The 27,011-nt window shown below is 45.9% G+C and overlaps 1 protein-coding gene across 1 annotated transcript in view; it reads right to left on the bottom strand.

The window, feature by feature from the left end:
- Positions 1-27,011, bottom strand: part of LOC311247289 (uncharacterized protein) — a gene marked incomplete at its 3' end in the record, with an annotated part of 277,946 nt that overhangs the window by 64,694 nt on the left and 186,241 nt on the right. Inside the window, exons 10-12 of the mRNA XM_084337648.1 lie at positions 23,017-23,137; positions 8,267-8,430; positions 6,648-6,750 (exon numbers count right to left, since the gene is read on the bottom strand). Of these exons, the coding sequence (XP_084193774.1) occupies positions 6,648-6,750; positions 8,267-8,430; positions 23,017-23,137 (388 nt within the window). The remainder of the gene's footprint in view (positions 1-6,647; positions 6,751-8,266; positions 8,431-23,016; positions 23,138-27,011) is intronic.

The raw sequence follows: 27,011 nt of genomic DNA, 5'->3' as shown, positions 1-27,011 counted from the left end.
CATGGTTGCTTCTGCCATCAGTGTGTGAATGTGTGAGTGAAGTTAACCTCTTAACCTCATCGGACGTCACACACTCGCGCACACGTCGCGGCACTTTACCCTCGTCTGTCGGCTCCGGGCTGCGTTTTCGCCGATCAACCAATACATTGTTGGAAAGTAGTTGTGGGTTCGATTCCCACTTGGGGACCAGTTTGCCGTGTTGCCAGTTACCCAGGTGGGGTACCTCCCTGGCCTTTCTGTGTGGAGTTTGCATGTTCTCCCCCTGTGCTCGCAAGGGTTTCCCCTCCCAATAAGATAAACCCAATGGAAAAACATGAACAACAGATCGCTAACGCTTTCGCGTCCCTGACGAAGACAGACAGGAGCACATGGATTGGTCCCCAGGCGCGGCGCTCGCTGCAGCCCTCGTCTGCTCCCGGCTGCCCTTTGGGGGAAGAATGACGGGATGCAGAGAACATTTCGTCAGCGACTCAGTGCATGTGTGTGTCTGTGTTCCTGTGTTCCTGTGGGTTGCCCATGGCCTGTATAAATACTTATACTGATCCCTCCTTCACTCCCGGATGTTGACTCTGAGCCGTGGCTCGTATGCGGTAGGGCAGGTAGTCTTTTATTTCCCCCCCCTTGAAGCAGAGACAGCTGAGCAGGAAATTGACAATTTTTCACAGAGTGGCCATTTTGCTCTTGGTAAATGGATGGTAAATGGACTGCATTTTATCCAAAGTGCTTTACAACTTATGCCTCCCATTCACTCACACATCCACACACCGTGTCATGCACCTCCACGCCACCAGGCTTCCCGTCTTCTATAACCCTTTGTTTCTCTCACTCTATTTCGCCCTAGCTATTCTCTCTCTCTCTCTCTCTCTCTCTCTCTCTCTCTCTCTCTCTCTCTCTCTCTCTCTCTCTCTCTCTCTCTCCTAACCTCTTACTGTTCGACGGCCGTCATACGGGCTGTCACGCCCGTCGCGGCACTTTTCTCCGGGCTGTATTTTTTGCTGATCAACCAATACATTGTTTGAAAGTTGCATTTTCCGCCTTTCGATCGTCACCACACTCAAACCTATTGCGTGCTTCGGGTCTCAAGTTACAAGACGAAATATCCGGCAAGCGTCATTTGACAAGCCATTCCGACGAGTGACCCACGTCCAGTTGTAATTGTAAGCGGTCCTGAACTGACGTTTTTTGTTTTGACTCGCGCATCTGAATGAATGGAAGTGGACCGCCATTTTGGATAATCGCGCTGAATTATTGCGGTACACACATTACAAAAACCTTCGATAAACACACATTTTCCGTGGGATTTTTATAAACTTTGGACCTGTACTACATAAGACATCAGGCTATGGAACCGTTATGTTTTCCAGCTTCTACCTCTCAGATGGAATCCAAAAACAGGCATCTGGCAACAAGTCAACACAAAAGTAAAGAGCAAATATTTTATTTCAGTGTGTTCAAACCTCTGTTTCTCTAATACATTAGCACTCAAAGTGATTTTTGTAAGAAACTTCAGAATGTTACCTTTCAAAAGAGACCAGACTCATGCATGTGATATAACTTAAAAACTTTAATTACTTTGGGTATGCAATCGTCAGGCGTTTTATGCAAAATGTGGGGTAAGCTTAAGGGGCTAAGTATAGAATGAGGGGCCAGGTGTGTGAAGACCGGAGGAGCAGCTGATTTACTGACTACCCTGCTACTTGCCTACTCCCTGGACTGTCTGAGAACCTAGTTACTGTATTCTCCCTTTTCCCAATAAATATAACCGCTATTTGGGTTTTCTCTGATTCTACATCGTCTCTGCCTGTTTGTGTCTGCATCTGGGTTCTGGCTATAGTTCAACTATTACACACCGTCAGCAGAGCCATGCAAGGTGCCAACCTGCTCATCGGGAGCAGTTCGGTGTTAAGTGTCTTTGCTCAAGGACACTTTGACACGCTGCCCGGGAGGACCTGGAATCGGACCGAGAACCTTCAGATTACCAGGCGACCGTTCTACCTCCTAAGCCACCGTCCCATCAAAGGTATCCCAACCTGAGCGTGACATAAGAGCAAAATGGCCACCGTGCGAATATGGTCAATGGACACAGAGAGACAGAGCAGGAACAGACGGTGGAAGTGGTTCGATCCTACGTCTGCATCGTAGCCGGGCCGGTGAAGCCATTGTGTTTTTTTTTTTTGGTCCACTTTTTCTCCTTATTCTCCCATCCCAATTTCGCTGTTTCCAATTCTCCCCTCCCCTGTCTTGAACGTTGCTCGCATATGCCCCCCACAGGTCGGTCGTAGGGAGGTTAGAAGCCTTGCATCACGTGTCCCCTCCGGTACACGAGGAGGCAGCCTGTCACATCTTTTCACCTGCCAGCGCGGACTCTCATTGGCGAGGTGTAACGTGTGGGAGGCTCACACTACCCCCGCCATTTCCTGTCTCTGCTGTGCAGGCGTCCCCTAACCGACCTGTAGGAGTCGCTGTCCACAACGTCCAGATTACCACCCATCGACTCCCCTCCCGCTGACTCTGCCAATTGAGCCAGTATGACGGCCGGCCCAAGCCGGAGGCAACGCCGACAGCCGGATTTGAACCCGGTGTCTCTTGCGTTGGTGACGAGCGCAGTGTCCGCTGCGCCACCCAGCCGCCCCCTAAGCCATTGTGTTTTGTTATTTATTGTGGTCAAGAGGGATGAGGAGTAACACGATTTTGTTGCAGTGTTTTTTGGGTGTGGATTAGAGAGAGACAGGCTTGATTAAGTTCAGAAGGAATATTAATAATGGTTGTGTGAGTGGTGGGTTGGAAACTAGTCATAAAAACCATGGTAATGTATGGTGAGAGAATACACTGTTATTACATTTTCTCTCTCAATGGGACAATTGAGAGATAGGCCCCCGGCAGCAGCCGTCAAGAGGACCTCATTTCAGGGAATTAACCTAAAAGAGATTGCCGTTTCTCATTTGTATACATTTAATTTCCTCATAAAACAATTACAGTAATCACCTTAACGGGCGTTTACTGTTCGGTAGAGCATGATTCGGCCACACAAATGTGTCTACTGCTGAATCCCAATGTCTGGGCTTGCGGGGTTCATGGACGTTCTCGTTGGGTTGATGAGGCCAGAGGGTTGTCCCACATCAAAACCAGCGAGTCCACGAGGGTTCTGATGCAGACTCCGTGAGAACTCGATGTGGTCTTTCAGCCAGTCCCACTTTGTAAACTTCACCCAAGGGAATTGCCCACCATCTAAAGCAAATATTGAAGTTACTACCCCCAGTAAGGTAAAATACACCTAGTGGCAAAACGAGTGTAACCCTACATTAAGTAATACGATATTCCTTATATTTTATTAACCTCTGGCCTTTTATTTAGGCCTATTTTATATATTTATGCAGAACCTGTGGATTTATTATACGCCCACATTCATGATTTTATGCTGTTTTCTTCCCATTCAGCTTTTTTCTTAATAAAAAAAAAATAATAAAAATCACAACATTTGAGGTCTTGGGTTGCTGACCCGTAACTGAACAGCTGATGCTGATTCTGTTGAGTGAGAGGGGGAGGGGCTGTTCCAAATACTCAGAACCCCTGCACCCTCTTAGACTCCCTAACGCGAGAACTTCAGTCCACGTAAGTCCACGAGGGCTCAGTCTGCACGTCTGTAGGCTGGAGATTGGGATTTAGTCTACGTGACTGATCAAAGTGTCTTCCTTGTACAAACTCTTCCCCTAGAATAATCCTCTAAACTATGACTTTCAAACAGGAGGCAAGTCCGGGGGGCGTCTGGGTAGCGTAGAGTTCTAAGCGCAAAAAAACAAGAGCAGGAGGGGCGTTCTCCTGCTCAACCCTCAATGCTGCCTCTTAGAGCGGAAAATTCAAGTCAGTCGGCGCGGTGGTGTTGTGGTTAACACTGTCGCCTCACAGCAAGAAGGTCCAGGGTTCGATTCCCGCTCGGGGACCAGGTGGGCCTCCTTTCTGTGTGGAGTTTGCATATTTTCTCCCCGTGCTCGCAAGGGTTTCCCCTCCAGAAAAAGAGATGGAAAAACATGAAGAACAGATAGCTAACCCTGATGAAGACGGACATGAGCATTCGGATTGGTCCCCGGGTGCAGCCCCACTCTGCAGACCATGTCTGCTCCCGGCTGCCCTTGGGGGGGGAAGGACGACGGGATGGGTCAAGTGCAAAGAGGCATTTCAACGGCGACCCAACGCGCGCGCGTGTGCGTGTGCGTGTGCGTGTGCGTGTGTGTGTGTGTGTGTGTGTGTCGCCCATCTTACATGTGTGTTGCTGCATGACAAATAAAGACTTATTCTTCTGCTTCTTCTTCTAAGTTGTTTGAGAAAATTTGAGAATTTTAGATAATGAGCCCCTTTAATTAGTTTAATAATTAGTTTCTGCTCAGCAGGCGCAGTTATGTTTGTGAATATCTCTCCGTCTAGGGTTAGGGTCATTCTTCATTGTGGGGCAGCTTCTATCTGTCGAGTTAGTATGAAATCCTGGGGTGGAATTTCCCTTAACATACTGTAGGCTATTTCAAAATAACCTAAGCACCTCACACATCTTTTTAACATGCTATCTTTGGGATTTAGTAACCTTTGATTTAGTAAATTCTTCAATTATGTTGAAGTTCCTCCTGCTGTCATGGCATTAATTTCTCTCTGTGGCAGTGAGTTAAAAAGCAGTTTTCATTATTCATTAGGCCTCATAGCAGAAGGGGGAAAAAGTGATTTTCAAAAAGTGTAATTGGCCAATTGGCTTCCCATTCTTTGCCGTGGTATGCTGGGGGAGTGAGTTAGTGTCTCAACTCAAGAGACACTAATAAACTGAACAAGCTGGTGAGGAAGGCTGGCTCCGTAGTGGGAGTCCAACTGGTCAAACTAGAGGAGATGGCAGAGAGGAAGATGAAGAAAAAGCTGGACACTATCCTGGAGAACCCCTCCCATCCCTCTAAGAGGAGCTAGCCAAGATGAGGGGCATGTTCAGCCATAGACTTATCAACCCCGACACACCACAAATTGCCTCTGCCAGTACTTTGTGTCAGTAGCCATCAGCAGCCAATAGTTGGAGAACTAACGGCTGGAGAACTTAAGAACTGTTAGGACTGTCTGACTCATAATACTAAACACTGCACAGACTCTGGGGCAGTGTGCTACCACAATATATACCATGTATACTAGGGGTGTAACGGTACACAAAAACCACGGTACGGTACGTACCTCGGTTTTGACGTCAAGGTTCGGTTTGGGTTTTTGGCTCAGGGGTGATGTAGTGTGCAGTAACTAATTGTACTTGTAGAGCTGTGAACGAATATTCTATATTGAAATTAATAATCGACTTGTAAAAAATAAATTATAATAATTATATTAGATTGTGAAAAAAACAGTGGTTAACATACCGTTGTATTTGTTCGGTATGCAGCCGTTCGGTGTGGTACGGTACACACTGAAACAGTTCGGTACGGATACGTGTACCTTTACACCCCTAATGTATACTATTATAATTATTATTATTACTATTATTATTGATTGAATTCTGCCATTCCTCTAGCATTACTAGGTTCTTATTATTACTATTTATAATATTATCTTCTCTGCCTGAACCCCCTCCCCATGCAGCTATGACACATGAATTTCCCCAAGGGGAAGTCTTATAGCAAATATGTTGTCCATGAGATACTGGGTATCATTCTTATGACTGTATGACTAACAGTTAGAGTTTGGCCTGATGGTGGCGCTAGAGGAAAAGTTCTCAAACAAACAAACAAACAAACAGACAAGTGGGGACGAGAACTAGTGATTGAGAGTCAACTCAACACTATCAACAGTCTTACTACCACCGCCGGTTAGTGTAAAGTGAGTTCTATATACATTTAATTTATTAAGAGTTGGGATTGACTACTGGTTAGTGACTCTGAGAGAATAGACCCTTACACCTCACTCATTGTTTAATTTAACTTATTGCTAACCTGATGGGAAAATAATAGTTTCCATGAACCACATATTCCAATAACAAGGTTTGAGATTATTAGAAGTCCTTACCTAATGAATCAATGGTTAACCCTTTCATTACCACACTACAGAAGGTTAACCCTTTACTATCACACTACAGACGGTTAACCTGCTGTCGTGCTGCAGTGAAAGGGTTAACCTTCTGTATTGTCGCAGTGAAAGGGTTAACCGTTTGGTAGTGTGGCAGTGAAAGGGTTAAGTCAGCAGCAGCTCATTAACCAAAACGGCCAGCATGCACCCAATTTGAACGCTGGAGTCAAAGAGTCAACTTCGCTCGACTCCATTGGTAGCAGTCAGTAAGAGTCAAGGAGTCGACTGCAGAAATCACCACTAGTGAACTGAAAACAGAACTTCCTTGGTGGAGGTAATGACCACTGACCAATGTACACTGAAACCATCATGATCAGTGGCCCAAAGAAACGTTTGTTCTTTATTTGAGAGATGGATCCACCGCCATTGTGAGCGTGAAAAGAGCAGAAATGCAAGTCACTTTGCTGTGATTTCTGTCACATTTAACATACAGTAACTCCTGGTATTGAATACTCTCCTACTGATACGCCATAGCGGTATTGGCTCATGGTGCATCAATACCCAGGGTATTGATTTCATGTCTTCATCTGGCAGGCTGATCAGCCAAGGACCCTGTGATCACCCACCTGTCCATCCAGCCAGGCAGCGACAGGAGCCAGTCACTGGGTCGCAGCCATCAGCATGAACACAGTCACAGCTCTCCCTGCAGTCCAGCCCGTATGTGCCCTCCTAAACAGAAACAAGCACACACAGTGTCATAGAACCTATTTGCACGTAAAAAGAAAATATCTTTATGGGGTAAAAAAGAAATATACCCCACATATGATTTCCAGATGTGCAAAGCGGAAACAAATTTAATATCGCATTGTAATTACATTTTTCAATGATAAAATCTATGACAATCTAGCTCTACCACTTGGCCTTACCACCACTTGGCCGCACTTGGCCCTACCACTTGGCTCCACCACTTGGCACTTGGCCCTTCCACCACTTGGCTCTACCACTTGGCTCCACCACTTGGCACTTGGCCCTTCCACCACTTGGCTCTATCACTTGGCTCTACTACTTGGTTCCACCACTTGGCTATATCACTTGGCTCTACCACTTGGCTCTATCACTTGGCTCTACCACTTGGCCTTAACACCACTTGGCTCTACCACTTGGCCTTAACACCACTTGGCCTTAACACCACTTGGCCCTACCACTTGGCCTTAACACCACTTGGCTCTACCACTTGGCCTTAACACCACTTGGCTCTACCACTTGGCCTTAACACCACTTGGCTCTACCACTTGGCCTTAACACCACTTGGCTCCACCACTTGGCCTTAACACCACTTGGCCTTAACACCACTTGGCTCTACCACTTGGCCTTAACACCACTTGGCTCTACCACTTGGCCTTAACACCACTTGGCTCTACCACTTGGCCCTACCACCACTTGGCTCTACCCTTCCGTTTTGCACATGAGGCAGGGTAGTAGGGTAGGGTGTCCCGATTATTTTGTGGGTATAGGGGTAGTGATCCCATAGCCCTCCAACTGGTCCTCCAAACAGAGTGTTTTCAGATGCTGACTCGAAACGGAGAGGTGGAAGGGAGGACGTAGGTTTTGGTTTCCCCTTGAGGAAATATGCTGAATTGTGTGTCTCTTTTTTCCATCTCACATTTCCCCACACACACACACACACACAAACACACGCACACGCACACGCACACACACGCACGCACGCACACACACACACACACACACACACACACACACACACACACACAGGACCAACAGGAGACTCACAGGACACTATATAGATTACATGATGGGACCAACAGGCCACTCACAGGACACTATATAGATCACATGGGACCAGCAGGCCACTCACAGGACACTATATAGATCACATGGGACCAGCAGGCCACTCACAGGACACTACATAGATCACATGGGACCAACAGGCCACTCACAGGACACTATATAGATCACATGGGACCAGCAGGCCACTCACAGGACACTACATAGATCACATGGGACCAGCAGGCCACTCACAGGACACTATATAGATCACATGGGACCAGCAGGCCACTCACAGGACACTATATAGATCACATGGGACCAGCAGGCCACTCACAGGACACTATATAGATCACATGGGACCAGCAGGCCACTCACAGGACACTATATAGATCACATGGGACCAGCAGGCCACTCACAGGACACTATATAGATCACATGGGACCAGCAGGCCACTCACAGGACACGGCGTGTCGCAGTATTCCTCCCTCCAGCCGGGGGAACAGGTACAGGTGCCGTTGACGGGGTCACATGCCGCCTCATTGACACACTGACACGTCTGGTTGCAGCTCAGTCCCCAGGCGCCACTGGAGCACGGCATGGTACAGTCTACACCCTGCCAACCTGGAGGGGCAGAGGGGGGGAGAGAGAGAGGGGGGGAGTGAGAGAGAGAGGGGAGTGAGAGAGAGAGAGAGAGAGAGGGGAGTGAGAGGGGGAGAGAGAGAGAGAGAGAGAGAGAGAGGGGAGTGAGAGGGGGAGAGAGAGAGAGAGAGGGGGGGGGGAGTGAGAGAGAGAGAGAGAGAGAGGGGAGTGAGAGGGGGAGGGGAGTGAGAGGGGGAGAGAGAGAGGAGTGAGAGAGAGAGGGGAGTGAGAGGGGGAGAGAGAGAGAGAGAGGAGTGAGAGAGAGAGGGGAGTGAGAGGGGGAGAGAGAGAGAGAGAGAGGGGAGTGAGAGGGGGAGAGAGAGAGAGAGAGGAGTGAGAGAGAGAGGGGAGTGAGAGGGGGAGAGAGAGAGAGAGAGAGAGGGGGAGAGAGAGAGAGAGAGAGAGAGAGAGAGGAGTGAGAGAGAGAGGGGAGTGAGAGAGATAGAGAGAGTGGTGGGGGGCAGAGACAGAGAGAGGGAGATAGGGAGAGTGGCGAGAGAGAGACAGAGGGGGAGGGAAAGAAAGAGAGAGGGAGGGAGAAAGACAGAGAGAAGGAGAGACAGAGAGGGAAAGCGAGTGAGAGAGACTAGCAGAGTGTTATAGACTAGCAGAGTTGTTGGGTTATTGGGTTATTCACACTGCCGTTGATGTTGAAAGAGGGTGGAAAGGTAAGCCCCTGTGAGACTTGAACATTGTTTGAATGTTATTCACTCTTTTTTCTTTTTTTTTGCCTTTCTATCTTTTTCTCCCATCCCCCAATTTAGTCATTATGCTAATTCCCTTCCTCGTCGTTACGCTGCCCTACTGTCAGGGGGTGTAGACTACCACGTGATGCCCTACTGTCAGTCTGGGGAGGGTGTAGACTACCACGTGCTGCCCTACTGTCAGTCTGGGGAGGGTGTAGACTACCACGTGCTGCCCTACTGTCAGTCTGGGGAGGGTGTAGACTACCACATGCTGCCCTACTGTCTGTCTGGGGAGGGTGTAGACTACCACATGCTGCCCTACTGTCTGTCTGGGGAGGGTGTAGACTACCACATGCTGCCCTACTGTCAGTCTGGGGAGGGTGTAGACTACCACATGCTGCCCTACTGTCAGTCTGGGGAGGGTGTAGACTATCACATGCTGCCCTACTGTCAGTCTGGGGAGGGTGTAGACTACCACATGCTGCCCTACTGTCAGTCTGGGGAGGGTGTAGACTACCACATGCTGCCCTACTGTCAGTCTGGGGAGGGTGTAGACTACCACATGCTGCCCTACTGTCAGTCTGGGGAGGGTGTAGAGTAGACTACCACATGCTGCCCTACTGTCAGTCTGGGGAGGGTGTAGACTATCACATGCTGCCCTACTGTCAGTCTGGGGAGGGTGTAGACTACCACGTGCTGCCCTACTGTCAGTCTGGGGAGGGTGTAGACCAGGGCTCACCAACCTTTTTGAAACCGAGAGCTACTTCATGGATACTGAGTCATACAAAGGGCTACCAGTTTGATACGCTCTTCTGAAATAACAAATTTGCTCAGTTGGACTTTAGTTATTATTATCAATGATACATGATACTCATCTTTGTGAAGACACTGATCACCTTAATGATTTCTCACTATAATTATCAACAATGACTGAACAAGGTGGGAAACAGATAATATCAATATTCAACACTTGCTATTTATCTCAGCAATTGTTTACATATTCAGATAATCACTTCTACAACATTACGTAGGAAAAATGTCCCATTTTCACAAACCACTGAAACCCTTTTAACAAATCATGAACTATGTTGCACCATGTGCAATGCAATCTTTATAATTATGTAATGTTTAAGAAAAATCGACTTTCAGGCGGCTACGTGGTGCAGTGGGCAAGGCGCTCACCACGAATACTGGAGACTGGGCTCGAACAGGTACGCCTCCCTGTTCGAGCCCAGCGCTCCACATTGCTTTCAGTTTAGCTGGTCGTCCGCACTAATACACATTGGCAGTATTAGGGGGAGGGAAACTGATGGGTGGGGATCGAGCGTTGTGGACAGCGACTCCTACAGGTCGGTTGGTGCGCCTGCGCAGTAGAATCAGGAAGCGACGGGGGCGGGGCCCCTCCAAAGCCCAGACCCCTGACGCTGAAAGATCGAGACGCGTAGGTGGAAAGAGGTGACTTCTGTTACCTCGAGTATCGGAGGGGACTCGTGCTATGTATGACTTAGTTAGTCCACATTGCAGCCGGCTTGTGGGAGGCATGAAACAGCGTTCAAGACAGGGGAGGGTTGAATTGGATGATACGAAAATTGGGATGGGAGAAAAAATTGAAAATGGGAGAAAAAGTGGAAAAAAAATCTACTTTCATATTTTTTTTTATAAATCTTATCACATTTTGAACTAATGACCAAAACTGCTGCATTTAAAAAAAAAACACACACACACTTTTGAATTGAACAAACATTTTAAATATTGTATTCAACTTTGCCATGGCACTGCCATGTTGCCACTGACAACATCTTTGTTAGTGGGAAGACTGGCATTGCATGCTGTGTTCACCAGTGTATTGTAATCTGGTGTGTAACCTGACACTGCAACTCTGAGTGAGTCTTGCAGATGTGCATCAGTGAGGCGTGTTCTGTGTTTGTTCTTGATGAAGTTCATGTCAGAAAACGCTGAGACACAGAGATAGGTTGAACCAAACAGGCTGGCAACCTTCATAGCTACTGTGCAGTACCCACTGTACTTTTCTGTGTCAACAAGGCACCAAAAGTTTGGTGCAGCCTGGTAGGTTTTGAGGTGGAGGTCATTTTGCAATGTTACGATTTCAATCTCCACCTGTCCAGCTTCCAAGTTGAACGTTGCACTTAGTTGCTCAGCAATGCATGTTATGTCCACGTTCATGAAAGGGTTGGAAAAGAATGACACACATGGCTCAAGCTGAGCAAGGTCAGGAACAGGCTTCCCACCCGCGAACACTGCCAATATTGTGTTCGTAAGCTGGATTCGAACGCACCCAGAGTGGTACCACGGTGGTAGGTGAGTGCTCTAGAGACCTCTACGCCACCCAGCCGCGCCCGAATGTCATTCACTCTTGTGAAAAACACAAAGTCATATTTTCACCTCTCTTGGTATTGCGGTTACATTTTATGCGTCAGTTGGAGTTGAGTGGGGATATAGGCCACCTGCCAAGAGAGGTACGGAGAAATCCACAGTGTAATAATAACTGAATGAATGAATGAAGTTTATTTTTCGGTCTTGTTTACAGCCAAATCAAACACACCCAAAATCACAAATGTACATATTCAAGGCAAGCTCACACACAAAATCCAAAATCAAGGACCGAAAAAAAGGAATAGGCTGAAGCACATGCTTATTTTTGCCTATCCTTTACAAATTCTTAAAAACTAAATATATTTTAATATAAGAAAGAAAAACTTAAAATATGCTGCAAGATATAATTTTTTTAAAGAAAAAACAAATGTTTGATGTTTTACTCAAAACTGTACTCCTGAATTATTTTATCCTTTTTTAAATCTCACCTGAGAAGTACACAACTAGTTACTATATACTGTGTGTATGTCTGTGCGGGTGTGTACATGTGTGCATGTGTATCCAGACCTCTCTTGGTAGAACCTGAGTTGTGGCCAGTTATAGAAAACCCTCCCGTATCTCCACTCAACTCCAACCCACACATCACACCAAAACAAAAAAATTTAAACAAAGTGCAACACCAAGTGGGGCTCTTTTGCCTCGAGGTCGCTGTTTGACGGAGTTACAGATTCTACCTTTAACTCATTCAGCGCCAATCACGAGAAAACTCAGGTTTTATTCGTTATTTCTTTTATTAGCTATATCCGTACATTTTTCATCCATCCAGCCTGATGTTATCATTGGGAATGGGTCTGAGCTCGCAAAAGGGCAAATACCGCCTCCTACGCCTTCCAGCCGGTATTACACACAAAATGGTGTAGTTTATTTTCTGGGCCGATCTGAGCCGTGCGGGCAGGGTTTAAATACTCCGGCAGGACGAGCGTTTACAACGTTACATCTGCGATGCTGCCCCCCCCCCCTTCATATGCAATGCCGGACAATGTGGGACGGATCTCCATGAGCAGTATTTGGAATGGCGATCAGATAATTGGATAATTTTTTTTTGCATTACATCAGAGACCAGGTAAGGACTCTATATATCCAATCTTGCATTGATCTGATATTTCTTTCTACCGCGATCGAAGCTGTCTGTGTGGGCCATGTTGTGCTGTTTTCCGTTGGCTGCGGTGGGGGGGGGGGGGGGCGAGCGCCCGGCTACGAGGGCCATTTCATGTATGCACGAGGAAGGATAATAATGATAATCTAGCATTGATTTCAGGAAGATTCGATAATCAGGCGAAAAATTACAACGTGTTTAGTGTATTCCACTAAAATGCTATTATCGCGTCTTTCCCTGGGATTACTAAGAATCACCAAAACTATACTAATTTTCAAAATGGTATAAAACGGAAATGTACGGATGAAAAAACAATCTGTTTTGTGCATGTTGACTGGAAGCAACTCACTGACAATCGATGGGTGTATTAGCCCCATAGCTATAATATAAGATATATTTTAAGCACTCGCAAATCTCGCAGTCTCCCCATTGATTAAATCAAGTTTCAAGTTTCTTTAATAGTTGTCATACAGAAGTACAGAATACTTTTTTTTTATTGATCTTTTTCCCCCTCCATTTTCCTCCGATTTTCTCCCATCCCAATGTTAGTCGTTATGCCAATTCCCAATCCCCTTCCTGGTCGCTGCGCACTTACCCCCCACAGTCGGTCTGGGAGAGTGGAGGCTATCACGTGCTTCCTCCGACACACGTCCAGCCAATCAACCTCTTCTTTTCACCTGGCAGCGCGGATTCTCATTGAGAGGGCGTAGCGTGTGGAAGGATCACACTATCCCACTCAAGTCCTATCCGCGCTTAGCAGGTGCCCCGACCGAACTGTAGGAGTCGCTGTTTACAACGACCCGGACCCACCCCGCCAGCTTCTCCCACCCTCTAATACTGCCAATTGTATTAGTGTGAACGGCCAGCCAAGCTGGTGACAACCCCGGAGCTGTGAGCTGGATTCGAACAGGCGAATCTAGCCGCTCCGGGGTTTGGTGACGAACGCAATCTCCGTTACGCCACCTGACCGCCCGCTAGTACAGAATACTTTTATACAAAATGCTTCTTACTGTTACGCTCCAGAGACTGTGCTAGACAAGATAAGTATGAAATAAAATAGTATAGCATGTAATAGAAGTAAAAATAGAAGTCACAGTGTTCAGTATAGACATATGTACAATGTTCGATGCAGAATAGAAGTAACTGAGTTACCATACAATATACAATATACTATGCAATGTACTAATATACAATACTATATAGTGCAAAGCAGAAATGGGATGAGGTACAATTTAGGTACGATTTACAGTAAGGTGTACGAGTTGTAGTGCAAATCCTTTACCAATAAATATAAAGTGTGTTTAGGTGATCTAAAGTGTGGAGAGTGGGTTCTGCAGTGTGTTGTTTGTTTAAAGTGAGTGTGTGCGTGTGGATGTGTGTGCTGTGTGCATTTGATGGTTGTTGCATAGTGTTTATTGTTCGTTGAGCAGCCTGATGGCCTGGGGATAGAAGCTTCTTCTGAGTCTTTCTGTGCTCGCCATGAGACTCCGGTATCGCTTGCCTGATCGATGGCGTTCTAGCGCCCCCCCTGGCGCTGATTGAGTTAAAGGGAAAGAAAAGCAACCGAATTACTCAACGCCAACATCTTACATCAACATGCTTATTTATTAATCCGCCGACTCCAACGCTTCATTTGATTGATTGATTGATTGAAAACTTTATTAACAGATTGCAGAATGGGTACAGTACAGTACAGCTCAATACATACAATTGTTAAGGGGATGCAGACCAGAGAAAGACTTTCGTCTTGTTTACATCAGGGTCCCCCATTTTTTATTCATCATAACATATATGACATACACGACATACAGATAGACAGTACTGCTACATCTATACATTTATGACATATCAGATTTGCAAATACAGTACTGTTTGTGATACCAAAAGAGTCCAGAAAAGATAGTATATATATTTGACGTAGAAACTGTACATTGGAGGGTAGGTGGGGGGGGGGGGGACTGTACATTGGAGGAGGTTGGGTGGGTGGGGTGGGACACTGTACAACTCTACAAGCAAAACTGTACATTGGAATATTGACAAAGCCATACTTGGTCATTTACTGTACATTGGAGGGGGTTGGGTTGGGTTAGGACATTTACAGGGGCCAGTTTCGAATTGCAGTCTCCCGTAGGTGTTCTTTGAGAGTGTTTTTGAAAGTGGGTAGTGATTCACATTCCTTTACAGCTTTGGGTAGGGCGTTCCACATTGATGTGGCATAATTGCGAAACGTGTTTAGTCCCTTGTTTGAGCCGAATCTGGGTTTAACATGATTTGTGGAGCTCGCTCTGGTGTTGTGATCGTGGTATTCACTGACCTTTGGGAAGTATTTTGACATGTACATGGGTACCTTGGTCGTGTAGTGTATCTTGTAGACCAGGCCCATTGCAAGTTGCTGTACTCTGTCGTCTACTCTAAGCCATCCTTTTTGAGCAGGATCATGTCTATATTGAGTGATATGTTCAAACAAGAGATGACAAGTTGTTATGACACAGGCATTACTTTATCCCGTTAAATTATTATGGGATGCCTTGGTCGTCTGGGTTAGTGGAGAGGTCTAAGCACTCATCTACCACCGCAAAGACCTGTGGGTGCAATTCCCGGCAGCGGTACTTCCGGCTCTGTTGCTTCCTTCAAACGAACAGCGTGTGTGTATACTGTATGTATTACGCTACCGGGAACCTCGGGATCTCCTTTCATTTAAAAAGCAAGTGCTGTGGATGTGAAGTGTCCGTGCTCGTCACATTATGAAGGTCATAGACCCGGTGCAGGGTTTAACCTATTATGCCCTGAGCCATATTTTCAGAAAATGTACCTAAAAGTACATACCCTAAGTAAATGGAAGATTGCTCCACTTCTACAAGGTCCAATTGCATTATTGGTATCTAGGGACATCTATGGACCTCAGGGAATGTATTCCCAGTGTCGGAAATAGTGTGTCTGTTACTAGGCTTGAGTAAATTGTAATGAACCAAAAGGAGAATATAAATTATTATTATTATAAATTATTTTCATCTTTGACACCATGCTAACATTGACCAGACGTGAAACATTTGCTCATTCAGCACCTTCTTGAGATCAAGTGTACAAAAAATCTAATCAAATGAATAAAGGGCAGATGATTTACATGGGTTTTTGTAGATACAGTAGTGAATTTTGCCATCCGGACACATATGAATATAGAATATAGAATATCAGGCCTATAAATGACCTTATTATGGCCAAGTCATATATCTATGGATCGGGCCAAATCTCCTCTTTCCAATGGCAATCTTCAATCTGGATTTAGTACCACCAGGTACCCGTTTCAGGGCAGCAAAGACGAACAAACACGAATGAGGGTGTCATTTCCTCGCGTCTATATCCGCCGGTATCTGATACAATGCGCAGAGATTTTTGTAAACTCATATTTCGCTAATAACACTAAGTTGCAACGTCCCTCATTTGGGATGTTTTTCGGATTTTTTGCAACAGGCACTTTGTCGACCCCTAGTGGCTCGGGTGTGCATATTTTGTAATACAATATATATCGAATTGAAGGCTTATTTGTTGCCTGTCGATAGCGACAAAATCCGACAAAATCCGTTCCGCGGTTCTCGAGTATTTCATGCCGGTATTTGAGGCTTGTGCAAAGTATGCGGTATTGCGCAAAATACCACTCCCGACTCAGGCTGCAGTAGTTCCGTCAATCTAGATCCGATCTCGAAAATGATTGTAGATCGTTGTAACCAATGAGTGTGGCTTTCCAATGATACCCCACATGGGGATCTAAATAAAATAAACAAAAAACACAAAGAAACACGAAAACAGGAAGAGCAAAACAGCCGAATTAATTGAAGTCTATGAGAAAACTGAGTTTTACTTTGTACACAGTTTACCAAAATCACTCCTAATCACTCATTTTTGAATGGATCTTTCCGTCTCGATTTGTAAGCCATACCACCTTCTGGGGAAATACTACCTCTGGACTACAAACTACTACAAAAAAACTTGAGTAACAAATTTTTTTACAACTCAAGTTCAGACCTATGTTACTCTATTACGTTAGCACGAAAAGTAAATTTTTTCCGATATGATTTGGGCGTTTATTGCACCATACAAACCGGAAAAGGATCTAGTCGATCGACGTCAAATAAGTGGGATCTTTTTCCTCCAGTCTCATCGGCGAATGGTAAGAGGACAGTAACGTTATTTTCAAGGCGGTTGTACATTTCTTTATTTACAAACCATCTGATCAATAAATCAACCCATACTACATAAAGCATTTACTGACGATCACGGAATTATAAATGACCCCCCCCCCCCCCGTTCATCCGCGCATGATGAGTCATAACGTTTAGGATCATGTACAGTTGACATTTTTTATATAACGTGTATCGGCAACAAACAGCAGTTGATAATCTATATATGCGTTTATGCCTATAACTCACGTTCTGGGAATTACTGCAGAAAACGATAAAAACATACTTATATTCTAGACGGTATTTTTGGAAGAATCTATGAATGAAAAAGTATAACGTTCCTACATCCTGAACGATAGATAATCAATGTTGAATGGGCCATAGTAATGTCAATTTAGCAATACAATTTAAAAAGTTTTAGCCCTGCAAAGAAGGTGAACATCTCCATAGGCTTAGACTGGTGGCAGTGATCATACATTGATGGATAGAAGCGTGGCAGTCAATGTGTTAATATGTTCTTTGTTTTCTGATATGAACTCTACTGTCATTTCAGACCTGGACGCGTGAACACTTAAGGCAACCTACTTGCGTTCAGCGTTTCTCTGATTGGCCACGTGACCGCGGCAGAGAGGCAGAGCGGTAGAGCGGAAATAGGCTGCTGCTCCAGCGAAAGAAAGACAGGCATTCTATTGCCATGCTCTGCGACAAACTCTAACCTTAACCAACTCCGAAATAATGCCTAAACTTAACCCTAACCTTAACCAACTCCGAAAGAATGCCTAAACTTAACCCTAACCTTAACCAACTCCGAAAGAATGCCTAAACTTAACCGGTGAAAGAAATATTGCCATGCTCTAAGACAAACTCTAACCTTAACCAACTCCGAAAGAATGCCTAAACTTAACCCTAACCTTAACCAACTCCGAAAGAATGCCTAAACTTAACCGGCGAAAGAAAGACAGACGCTAGTTACGTTTATATAGAGAGGCGATAAATTAATTAAACGTAAAAAAAAAAAAAAAAAATTGAAGTGATTCGAACTTGTCACCAACTGGAGCGCAGGCTCCACAGCAAGCTGGCGAACGAGTTGAGCTAACCGTCGATGTTAAAACAGGGGGGATTGCGTGCGGTAACCTGCGCGCCGCTGCCCCTCTGCCGCTGCCACTCTGCCGCGTCGCCGCGGGGGCGTGCTAGGCGTGGTCACGTGGGGCGCTGAACGCAAGAAGGTTGCCTTAAGTAATGAAGCGACCTGGACACTCTCCAGTCCTGCATCACCTGGCCTGCTCCACTCACACACCTGCCCCTCATTAGCTAATCAGCCCATTCAGAAGTGTCTTACCTAGCTATCCAGTGTTCTGCTACTTGATTCATCCTGCCTGTTTCTGCTTTGACCCTCCCTGTTGGATTTTGTATTTCGACTTCTCACCCTGCCTGCTCCTCCTTTACTAGATTTGTACCACATGGACTGATGTACTGGTATTAACCCCTCATTACTCATTCAACTGTTCCTGCCTGCTCTCTTACTAGATTTGTTTGCCACATGGACTGATACACTGGTATTGACCTCTGCTTACCCATTACACTTTTTCTGCCACATCTGAACCGTCACCGTGTCGTTGCTGTTGGGTTCTTGTCTGCCACACTGTGGGCCGTTACACTCTGACGTCTCTCCACTTTAAGCCTTGTTCGCTCAGAGGCTCAGCAGAGTGTAAATATTTAAACATGCTGCTATTGAGTGATATTACAGAGTGAAGTGGAGGGAGGATAACATAAAATTCTGGAGGTCTCTATTTGAGGTGGTGTCAAACTAGGGACTGTAGTTGCCGTGTACTTATTTATTTACTTGTTATTATATATTCATAAAAAACTGAAACAAAAGGATATACAGTACATATCCCAGACCAGAGGTGATTTATTCTAATTCAGTGTATATATTCTACTACAATCCTGCACAATTGCACAGCTCTGTTATATATTTTATTCTATTCTATTTTTATTCTAATTTAGTTTATATATTCCATTTATTCTACTTTAATTGTCTGTTAATATTGATGCACCTACCAAGTCAAATTCCTTGCATGTGCAAGCTTACTTGGCAATAAATACTTTTCTGATTCTGTGGGGAAGCTAGATTTCGTGAGGGGCCTCCGGACTGATTTGGAGAACCCAGACAAAATAGCCATTCATTTTGCCATCCAATCACACTCAGCCTGGCTGGTTCAAACTTGAATCCCAACCAATCCCTGTCCCGTGTGGCTATTTGGGCCGTCTTCTTTTTTTCACAGGCTTTTACCACTGGGTCCCCACTTTAGCATTACATCGTGAGCCCTGGGACTAGTACAGCTATGAGCCAGGTGTATACCTGCTTATGAATTTTAATATATCGATGGCGCGGCTACAAGGCAGAGGAGCCAAGACAAATGTTTTTTACTCATTTATGCTGTACTGTATGACAAATAAATCGGAATCAGAATGTGTTATTACTAGAGAACCTAACCTAAACCTAAGCCCTACCAGAATATAACACAAGCCTGCATTATAATAGAGTATTACATTTCTGATAACATAACAAATCTATTTGACTTTGGATTTGTTGAACATTATTCTTTGCAAAAAAAAAAGAAAGAATATAGCCTATAGTGTATATGGGTGTTTCGAAATAATTCAGACATCCACGCAAATGTAATGGTTATAGGCTATATGTATGTGTGTGTTTGTCCGTGTGATTCTTTGTTGGAATATCTGTATATATATACATCCCTCCATCTCAAGGGGTTTATCTTGCAAATCGAATAAAATGTGGCTGCCTTGGAGGAGTGGCGTCATTGGCTAGAGGGGGCCGAGGAGCCGTTTACCATTTGGACGGACCACAAGAACCTGACGTACATCCGTGCTTCCAAGCGCCTCAATGGCCGGCAGGCAAGATGGGCCAGCTTCCTCAGTCGGTTCGACTTCTCGCTGACGTTTCGCCCTGGTTCCCACAACACGAAGGCCGACTCCCTGTCCCGGTTACACTCCAAGGGGGCTCCAACCACTGAGGACCCGACTCCCATCCTCCCAGAAGCCAAGGTGGTAGGAGTCGTCACCTTGGGCATCGAGGGGGTGGTAAGGCGTGCCCTACGCTTCCATCGCGCTCCAGGCAATGTACCGGTTCATCGTCTCTTCGTCCCCGACTCGGTCCGGTCCCGGGTCCTCCAGTGGGGCCATACCAGCCGGTTCGCCTGCCACCCGGGCGTTCATCGCACGTTCTCCTTCCTGGCTCGTCGATTCTGGTGGCCCACCATGAGGAACGACGTCAAGGAGTTCGTACTGGCCTGCGCAGTCTGCGCCCGCAGCAAGGCCTCCCACCAGGCACCCTCCGGGCTATTACAGCCGCTTCCCATTCCGAGCCGCCCTTGGTCACATGTGGCGCTGGACTTCGTCACGGGTCTTCCCTCCTCCCAGGGGAACACGTGCCTTCTGACCGTGGTGGATCGGTTCAGCAAGGGGGTTCACCTCGTGGCCCTTCCCAAACTTCCCTCGGCGGCCGAGACGGCGGACCTCCTGACACACCACGTGTTCCGCCTCCATGGTTTCCCCCAGGACGTCGTCTCGGACCGGGGGCCCCAGTTCACTTCCCAGGTATGGCGGGCTTTTTGCAAGGGATTGGGGGCAACGGTCAGTATTTCCTCTGGTTATCATCCCCAGACTAACGGACAAACGGAGAGGATGAACCAGAGCGTGGAGTCTGCTCTTCGGTGTGTGGCTGCCGAGAGACCAGCTTCTTGGAGCCGTTTCCTTCCCTGGGTCGAGTACTCCATCAACTCCATGGTCAGTTCCGCCACCGGCCTCTCACCCTTTGAGGTATCCCTGGGCTACCAACCCCCTCTTTTCCCTGCACAGGAGACGGAGGTGGCAGTTCCCTCCGTACAGGACCACCTCGACCGGTGCCGTCGGGTCTGGGAGATCGCCAGGACCGCGCTGCTCCGGTCATCAGAGCGCGCCGGGTTCCTGCGCCGACGTACCACCCTGGGCAGAGGGTGTGGCTTTCCGCGAGGGACCTCCCACTTCGGTCCTCGGCCAAGAAACTTGACCCCGGGTTCGTTGGACCTTTCGAGGTTCTGAAGGTACTCTGTCCGGCGGCGGTGCGTCTTAAGCTTCCTGCGTCCATGCACATTCACCCCGTTTTCCATGTGTCCCGGGTTAAGCCTGTCTCTCTCAGTCCCCTGATGCCTCCTGCTCCGGAACCACCTCCTCCCAAGATGGTGGACGGTCACCCCCAGTGGCAGGTCCGCCGGTTGATGGGCGTTCGACGGCGGGGTCGGGGGTTCCAGTACCTGGTGGACTGGGAGGGGTACGGTCCGGAGGAACGGAGCTGGGTCTCCCGCCAGCTCATCGTGGATCCCGGCCTGATCACCGACTTCCATCGTGCCCATCTGGGCGAGCCGGGTCGGCCTGGTCGCCGGGTGGCTCCCGTGGAGGGGGGGTACTGTGAGGTTTGGTCCGCTCCCCACCCACTCGCTCCGTTCCTTTAAGGTATTTTGTTAATTAATTGCATTCCCCACCACACGCTCCGTTCCTGTAAGATGCCGTGTTGATTGGTGCTCTCCCCACCACACACTTCTGGAGCAATGATCAATTTCATCCCGCAGCTGTCACAGCTTGTCATCAGCACCCTCTGGCTTTATATACCCCGATTCCCCTAATATCGATGTTGGATCGTTTTGAATATTCCCTGCATTTGCCTGTTCTTTCCCGTCGCTGTTCCCTGTCTGTTGCTTCCCAGGACTTTCGTGAAGTATCCCTGTGGAGAAACCTGATTCCCCGTACGAAGCTGCGCCTCGTTTATCTGCCCGCTTTACGCGTTGCGCTCTGGTGAGTTTTTGGAAACAGTTCTTTTTGGATCACCAGTTTTTTGTGTGTTTGTGAAACACCGAAGAGATCCCGTTTTTGTTATACTGTTCTCACCTATTTTTTGTTGTTGGATTTACACTTTGGATTACCGTATTGTTTTTTCTCTGGACTCTGCTAACTGTGTGTATCACACCGAAGATCAAGTCACTTGGATATTTATTTGGATCAGTCACCTCTCTGTTTCGGTTGTGCGCTGGCTAACTGGGATTTCTCTCTCTCTCCCCGTTTCCACCTGGAGTGAGCTAGGAGGATCTGCAGAGCGGCTTCAGACGTCACAAGCTAATTCCTCACCACCAACTACTGGGAGAATCTGCAGAGCCGCAACCATCTTCACATGCCAGATTCCCCGTTTGTTCTGTTTCTCCACCTAATTCAATCTTGTGACTCTGAGAATAAATACGCCCTTGCTTTGGCTAACTCTGAAACAACTCTCTCTGTGCCGTTGCGCTTGTGGTCGGTTACAAACCCTAACAGAGACTTTAAGACTTTAAGCTGTGAGTCTTCCGGTTGGGAGGTAGAAGAGTTTTGGATAGAGACAGACTGACATCGAGCTGAGCTCCAGCCCTTTGAGCCAAGGGCTGAAGGGGGAGGGGGAAAAGACCACATGGTAGACAGAGATAGCTACAGGCTAACAGACAGGCTTCGGCTAACAGACAGGCCGCAGAACCACCAAAGTGATTGACAGAGAATCTAGTTTCTGATACCACCAAAGACTTTCATTCTGTATGAGATGCTATGTTTATGGAAAATAAACATCCTTTAATGATAAAGAGATAACGTTTCCAGTACATTCTTTTGTCCGGATGCATTAACGGGTTGAAACAGTGATTACAGCCAGTACGGGGGAGGACCGAATTCCAATGAACGATTGCTTTACATCAACAAATAACACAACGCAGACATGGCCAGGAGAAGCGATGAAGGCTGATAACGATCGACGAGGAAGCTGTAAATACCATAATATAATAGCTGTCGAGCCCATTTCAGCATGTTGTCAGGAATGGAGAACAGCTTTTTTTTGTCTCGCACAACCTTTGTGAAGTTTTTCTTGATGGAAAAATTAGATAGAGCAGGAAGAGACAGGAAATTAGAGAGATTCTGTGAGAGTAGAAACAAGAGGAAGCTGACAGCTGAAAAAATTGTGATTCGATAGGACACACACACACACACACACACAAACAAGCAAACATACTGTCTCCCTCCCTTCCTCCCTCACAGAGCAGGCAGCAACACCAGAATTGAGAGTCTTCTGCAACTGGAAGCGTGTTATACATCAATGTCAACAGCAAGACACAATATGTAAAAAGCATACAGTCCATACCGTCTCTGCAGATACAGGAGCCGTCGATGTGGAAGCAGGATATCTCGTTGTGGCAGGAGCAGGAGGAGGTGCAGTTGGTCCCATATAAGCCAGCGGGACAGTTGAAAGAGCAGTCCTCACCCTGAGCACATCGGACAGACAAGAGAGAAAAACACTGAAGTGTTTTATTTAACCCGAAGAAGAGTTGGCAAGAGCCAAAACGCTCTTCACAGGGAGCAAAACTATTTATTATTATTGCATTATTTTTTGTTTATTTGTCAGGGACAATGCAAAAGTAAACATTGTAGCAAGTTACAATAACACGTTACAGATGTATCGCATATATGATTTCTAGCCAAGGCTAATTTGCAACCCCTGTCCCTGGTAAATGGTCTACTTAAAAGTGGTCATTACACATCATTACCAAAAATACATTGGTAAATTACACCTTTGCCAAAAGTGTCGGCGAGTCCTGTGCAACCCCTCGAAGTATCTAGTAATTGCAGGAGTAATCAAGACCCTGAATAAGAGTACTATCGCCATGTGATATGCAAGTACTTTAATTCGGAAGAAAAGTTACACTTAACAACCAATGTGGTTTTTCAATCAAGCTTAGTTCAACATGAACCTTTGCAATCAGGTCTTGACTCCTGCCTTGATGAATGCGGTTCATGCGTAAAGTAAATAGATGATTGATCACTGCTCCCCCTGCTCGTGCACAGTGTGAAATGAAGACGGGGAACGAGGAGACATCACATCTCTTTGCCTCTACTTGGTATCTCTTAATTTATTTACAGTATCTATACAATCAAGCCCCTCGCTATACCAATCGAAGCACACAATACAGTACAACATATTTTAACTGATAGCTTTTATTATACGGAGCGGTGTTATCTGATTAACCTTTTTCCTTCTTCTCTGTGTATGAAATAGAATAGAGAGGGCCCTCTCAAGAGCCCCGGTACCAAACTTACACATGTGCTTCTGTGGCCAACCCAACCCAGTTGTAGGTCGCACGACACACACAACCCTTTATCACCTACAAAAAATGGCAAAAACACTCTACAGAGGAACGCCGTTTTTCATAATGAGAGAATACATAATTCTCGATTAGTATCGGCCACAGGCCTTGCTAAGCACACACGAAAAGTGACCAAACAATCTTTTCTTTTAGGAAAATATAGTTTCTCAAGCTGTTCTAGCACAACCCCAGCAATCAAGCTAAGGGTTACATCGTATCCCTACCACACAGTGTACAATATATTGTAACAACACGTCTGAGAGGAGGGTGAAGAAGTCCCCAGGGAACCGGGGGGAAGAACACCCCTCCTACTTTACCCTTAATACGGCCAGTTAAACAGGTAAACCTGTTAATATGTGAACACACTGTTCATTGTCATTACAGGCTGAGAAAAGAATCATTCTTTACTCATATGTCACTAAGCATAGCTTTATAGGTTAGTTTAACCCCCTTAGTTGTGAGTACACGGTACATGAACACACAATGTGTCTCAACACAACAAACCAGATCATTTTCACATCTGTAACAAATAACCCGATTTGCATGGAGACCAGTGACAAGACAATTCACACATAACTCGCGTCTTATCCTAAATGTAGTGCAGCAACACTCGTTTTGGAAAACATCGTTATTTACAAAACATTTAGAAGGGAAAGCAAGAAGAAGTGTTCAAGGTCTGGTCAGGACCCTTCCTACCGAACTGCAGTCTCTAACAAGGCACCGTAGTAAACACAGCCGTCCTGTGTTGTCGACCTGGGCAGCGTCGCCGCTCCATCCCGCCACTACGGTCCCCCTTGTTGACGCAGTCCTCGCCGGCTGGCCCCAGGGTAGGTTCGACTAACATCCTCTGTCAAAGATGACGTCGTAGTCAGAGTGTTTAAGCATGTTATAGTCTCAGAACGTTCAACGGTGTAGCATTAAGCTAACGGCCGCACTTGGCCGATAGCAGCAAGCTAACGTTACCTAGCCTAGTGACACAACAGGCTCCTGGTAAACACAGCGAGCTAGCGCCGCAGCTAACAGCTGACTGGCTAACACAGTAGGCCACAACTAGCACGCAAGCTAAGCAGCTATCACCTGAACTCGTACACAACGATATAACAAGTCACACTCAGACAGGCCGCCGTTCTGAAACCCTCCTCACCTTTTAAGAGAGAAGAGAAACGAGATGTTAACACAGTTTTACAAGGGTGATTTTACCATCCGGCGGAGCCGGTACAAGCCCCATCTGGGCTGTATCCGACTTGAACATGGATTTTCCGATAACGATCATCCATGCTCACATTTCCTCGTTTAGGGTATACTCTCATTTGTATATGAAAGACGGGGCCTTATATGGTGACAGAGAAGTACCCACGCGTCCAGAGATCCTGGGATCACCAGTTACTGGTCGTGTGGCCCACTAGTTGCTATAATGGGCTTCAAAATAAAGATATGATGTCAATGTATCTCTTGTTTTTAGGGATGTCCGATATTATCGGCCGACCGATATTATCGGCCGATATCGGCAGTAAAATGTGATATCGGAAAATATCGGTATCCGTTTAAAAAAAATTAAAAACAATAACAATATTGCATACAGTGAAATTATTAGTTACCTGAAATTTGAAATCCCGTTTTTTTGGAGGGGAAACCCTGCATATATCGGTATCGGTTGATATCGGTTGATATCGGTATCGGAAATTAAGAGTTGGACAATATCGGAATATCGGTATCGGTAAAAAAGCCAATATCGAGCATCCCTACTTGTTTTCCAACTTTCTCCTACTAACAACATCGTCAAGTGGGGCTATCGAGGCACTTCCTTGTGGTGAAGCGAGAAAGGAGGCGAGGAGGTGGCCCCACCCCTGCTTATATGGGAAGCTGATAGGGGTGGGGTCAGACAAATATTGGGATATAAAGGTACATTGTGGTCTTTTATTCAGTGCGCGTGCACGTGCGAGGACAGTGCATGAGTGACGCCGAGCGAGAGCCATACGATACAGAACCTTTAGTCACAATAGGAACCTTTAGTCACAATAGAAACCTTTAGTCACAATAGGAACCTTTAGTCACAATAGAAACCCTTTCACAGTCATGCGCTCTATTGTCGGTTCCTCTATTTAATAAACATCCAACTTCTTACAATTTATAATATCAACATGTTACCAACATGCATCAACCTATGAGGTCATCTTCACTTATGAGGTCATCATCAGCGAGGGAAATGTGCTAAATCAGTTTAATTTCTACTTCCAGGCAAATTCATAGATCTGTTCCCTTCCAACTAGACAGTCAGCAAAAGTAAATCCCCCAAAGCAACTCACCTCACCAAGTCAATTTCCAATCAAATATCAAGGAACTGAAGTATGGCATTAATATTCGCATCTGCCAGACCTCTAATCCTCCTTCAACTCTTTCATAACTCATCTAAAAAGTAATCTGGTTTTATAATGTGCCTCACAATAATCCTGTCATTGTCTGTAGTTCATCATAATTATCCCTTTGTCTTTTTTTCCTCTGTATTTCTCTCTTTCCAGTTTTTGTTGTGCTTTTGTCCATTTATTAATTTGTTTGTTATTTTTTATTTCCTGTGTTGTCGGTATCTTTTATTTCCCATGTTGTCGGTAACTTTTGAGAGGAACCACCTGATACAAGTCCCTTTGTGTCTCTTGGCTCTACCTGCACATCTTCCCCCCCTCCCCACTAATTAATATTCATAAAATCAAAAAAGTTATCAAACTTCCAAATATGCAAATAAGTAAAGTAGCCAGCTGGTCTGGGGTTTTGTTTTGTGGGGGGTGTGCTGTGGTTTTTTGTTTATATTTTAGGTCCGGACATTATGTGTGTATGCTTGCTATATCTCGCATACTATGGGGTTGATCAGCCTGTAATTGGGTGCTATCCTTATTCTAATCCATTCTATCCTTATTATAACCCATTCTATTCTTATTCTAACACATTCTATTCTTATTCAAATCCATTCTATTCTTATTCTAACCCATTCTATTCTTAT

This window comes from Notolepis coatsorum, assembly GCF_963971535.1.
Source record: "Notolepis coatsorum genome assembly, chromosome: 20".
In the NCBI taxonomy this organism is placed as follows: domain Eukaryota; kingdom Metazoa; phylum Chordata; class Actinopteri; order Aulopiformes; family Paralepididae; genus Notolepis; species Notolepis coatsorum.
The sequence above is the reverse complement of the archived record's forward strand: the minus strand, read 5'-3'. Positions and strand labels throughout refer to the sequence as shown.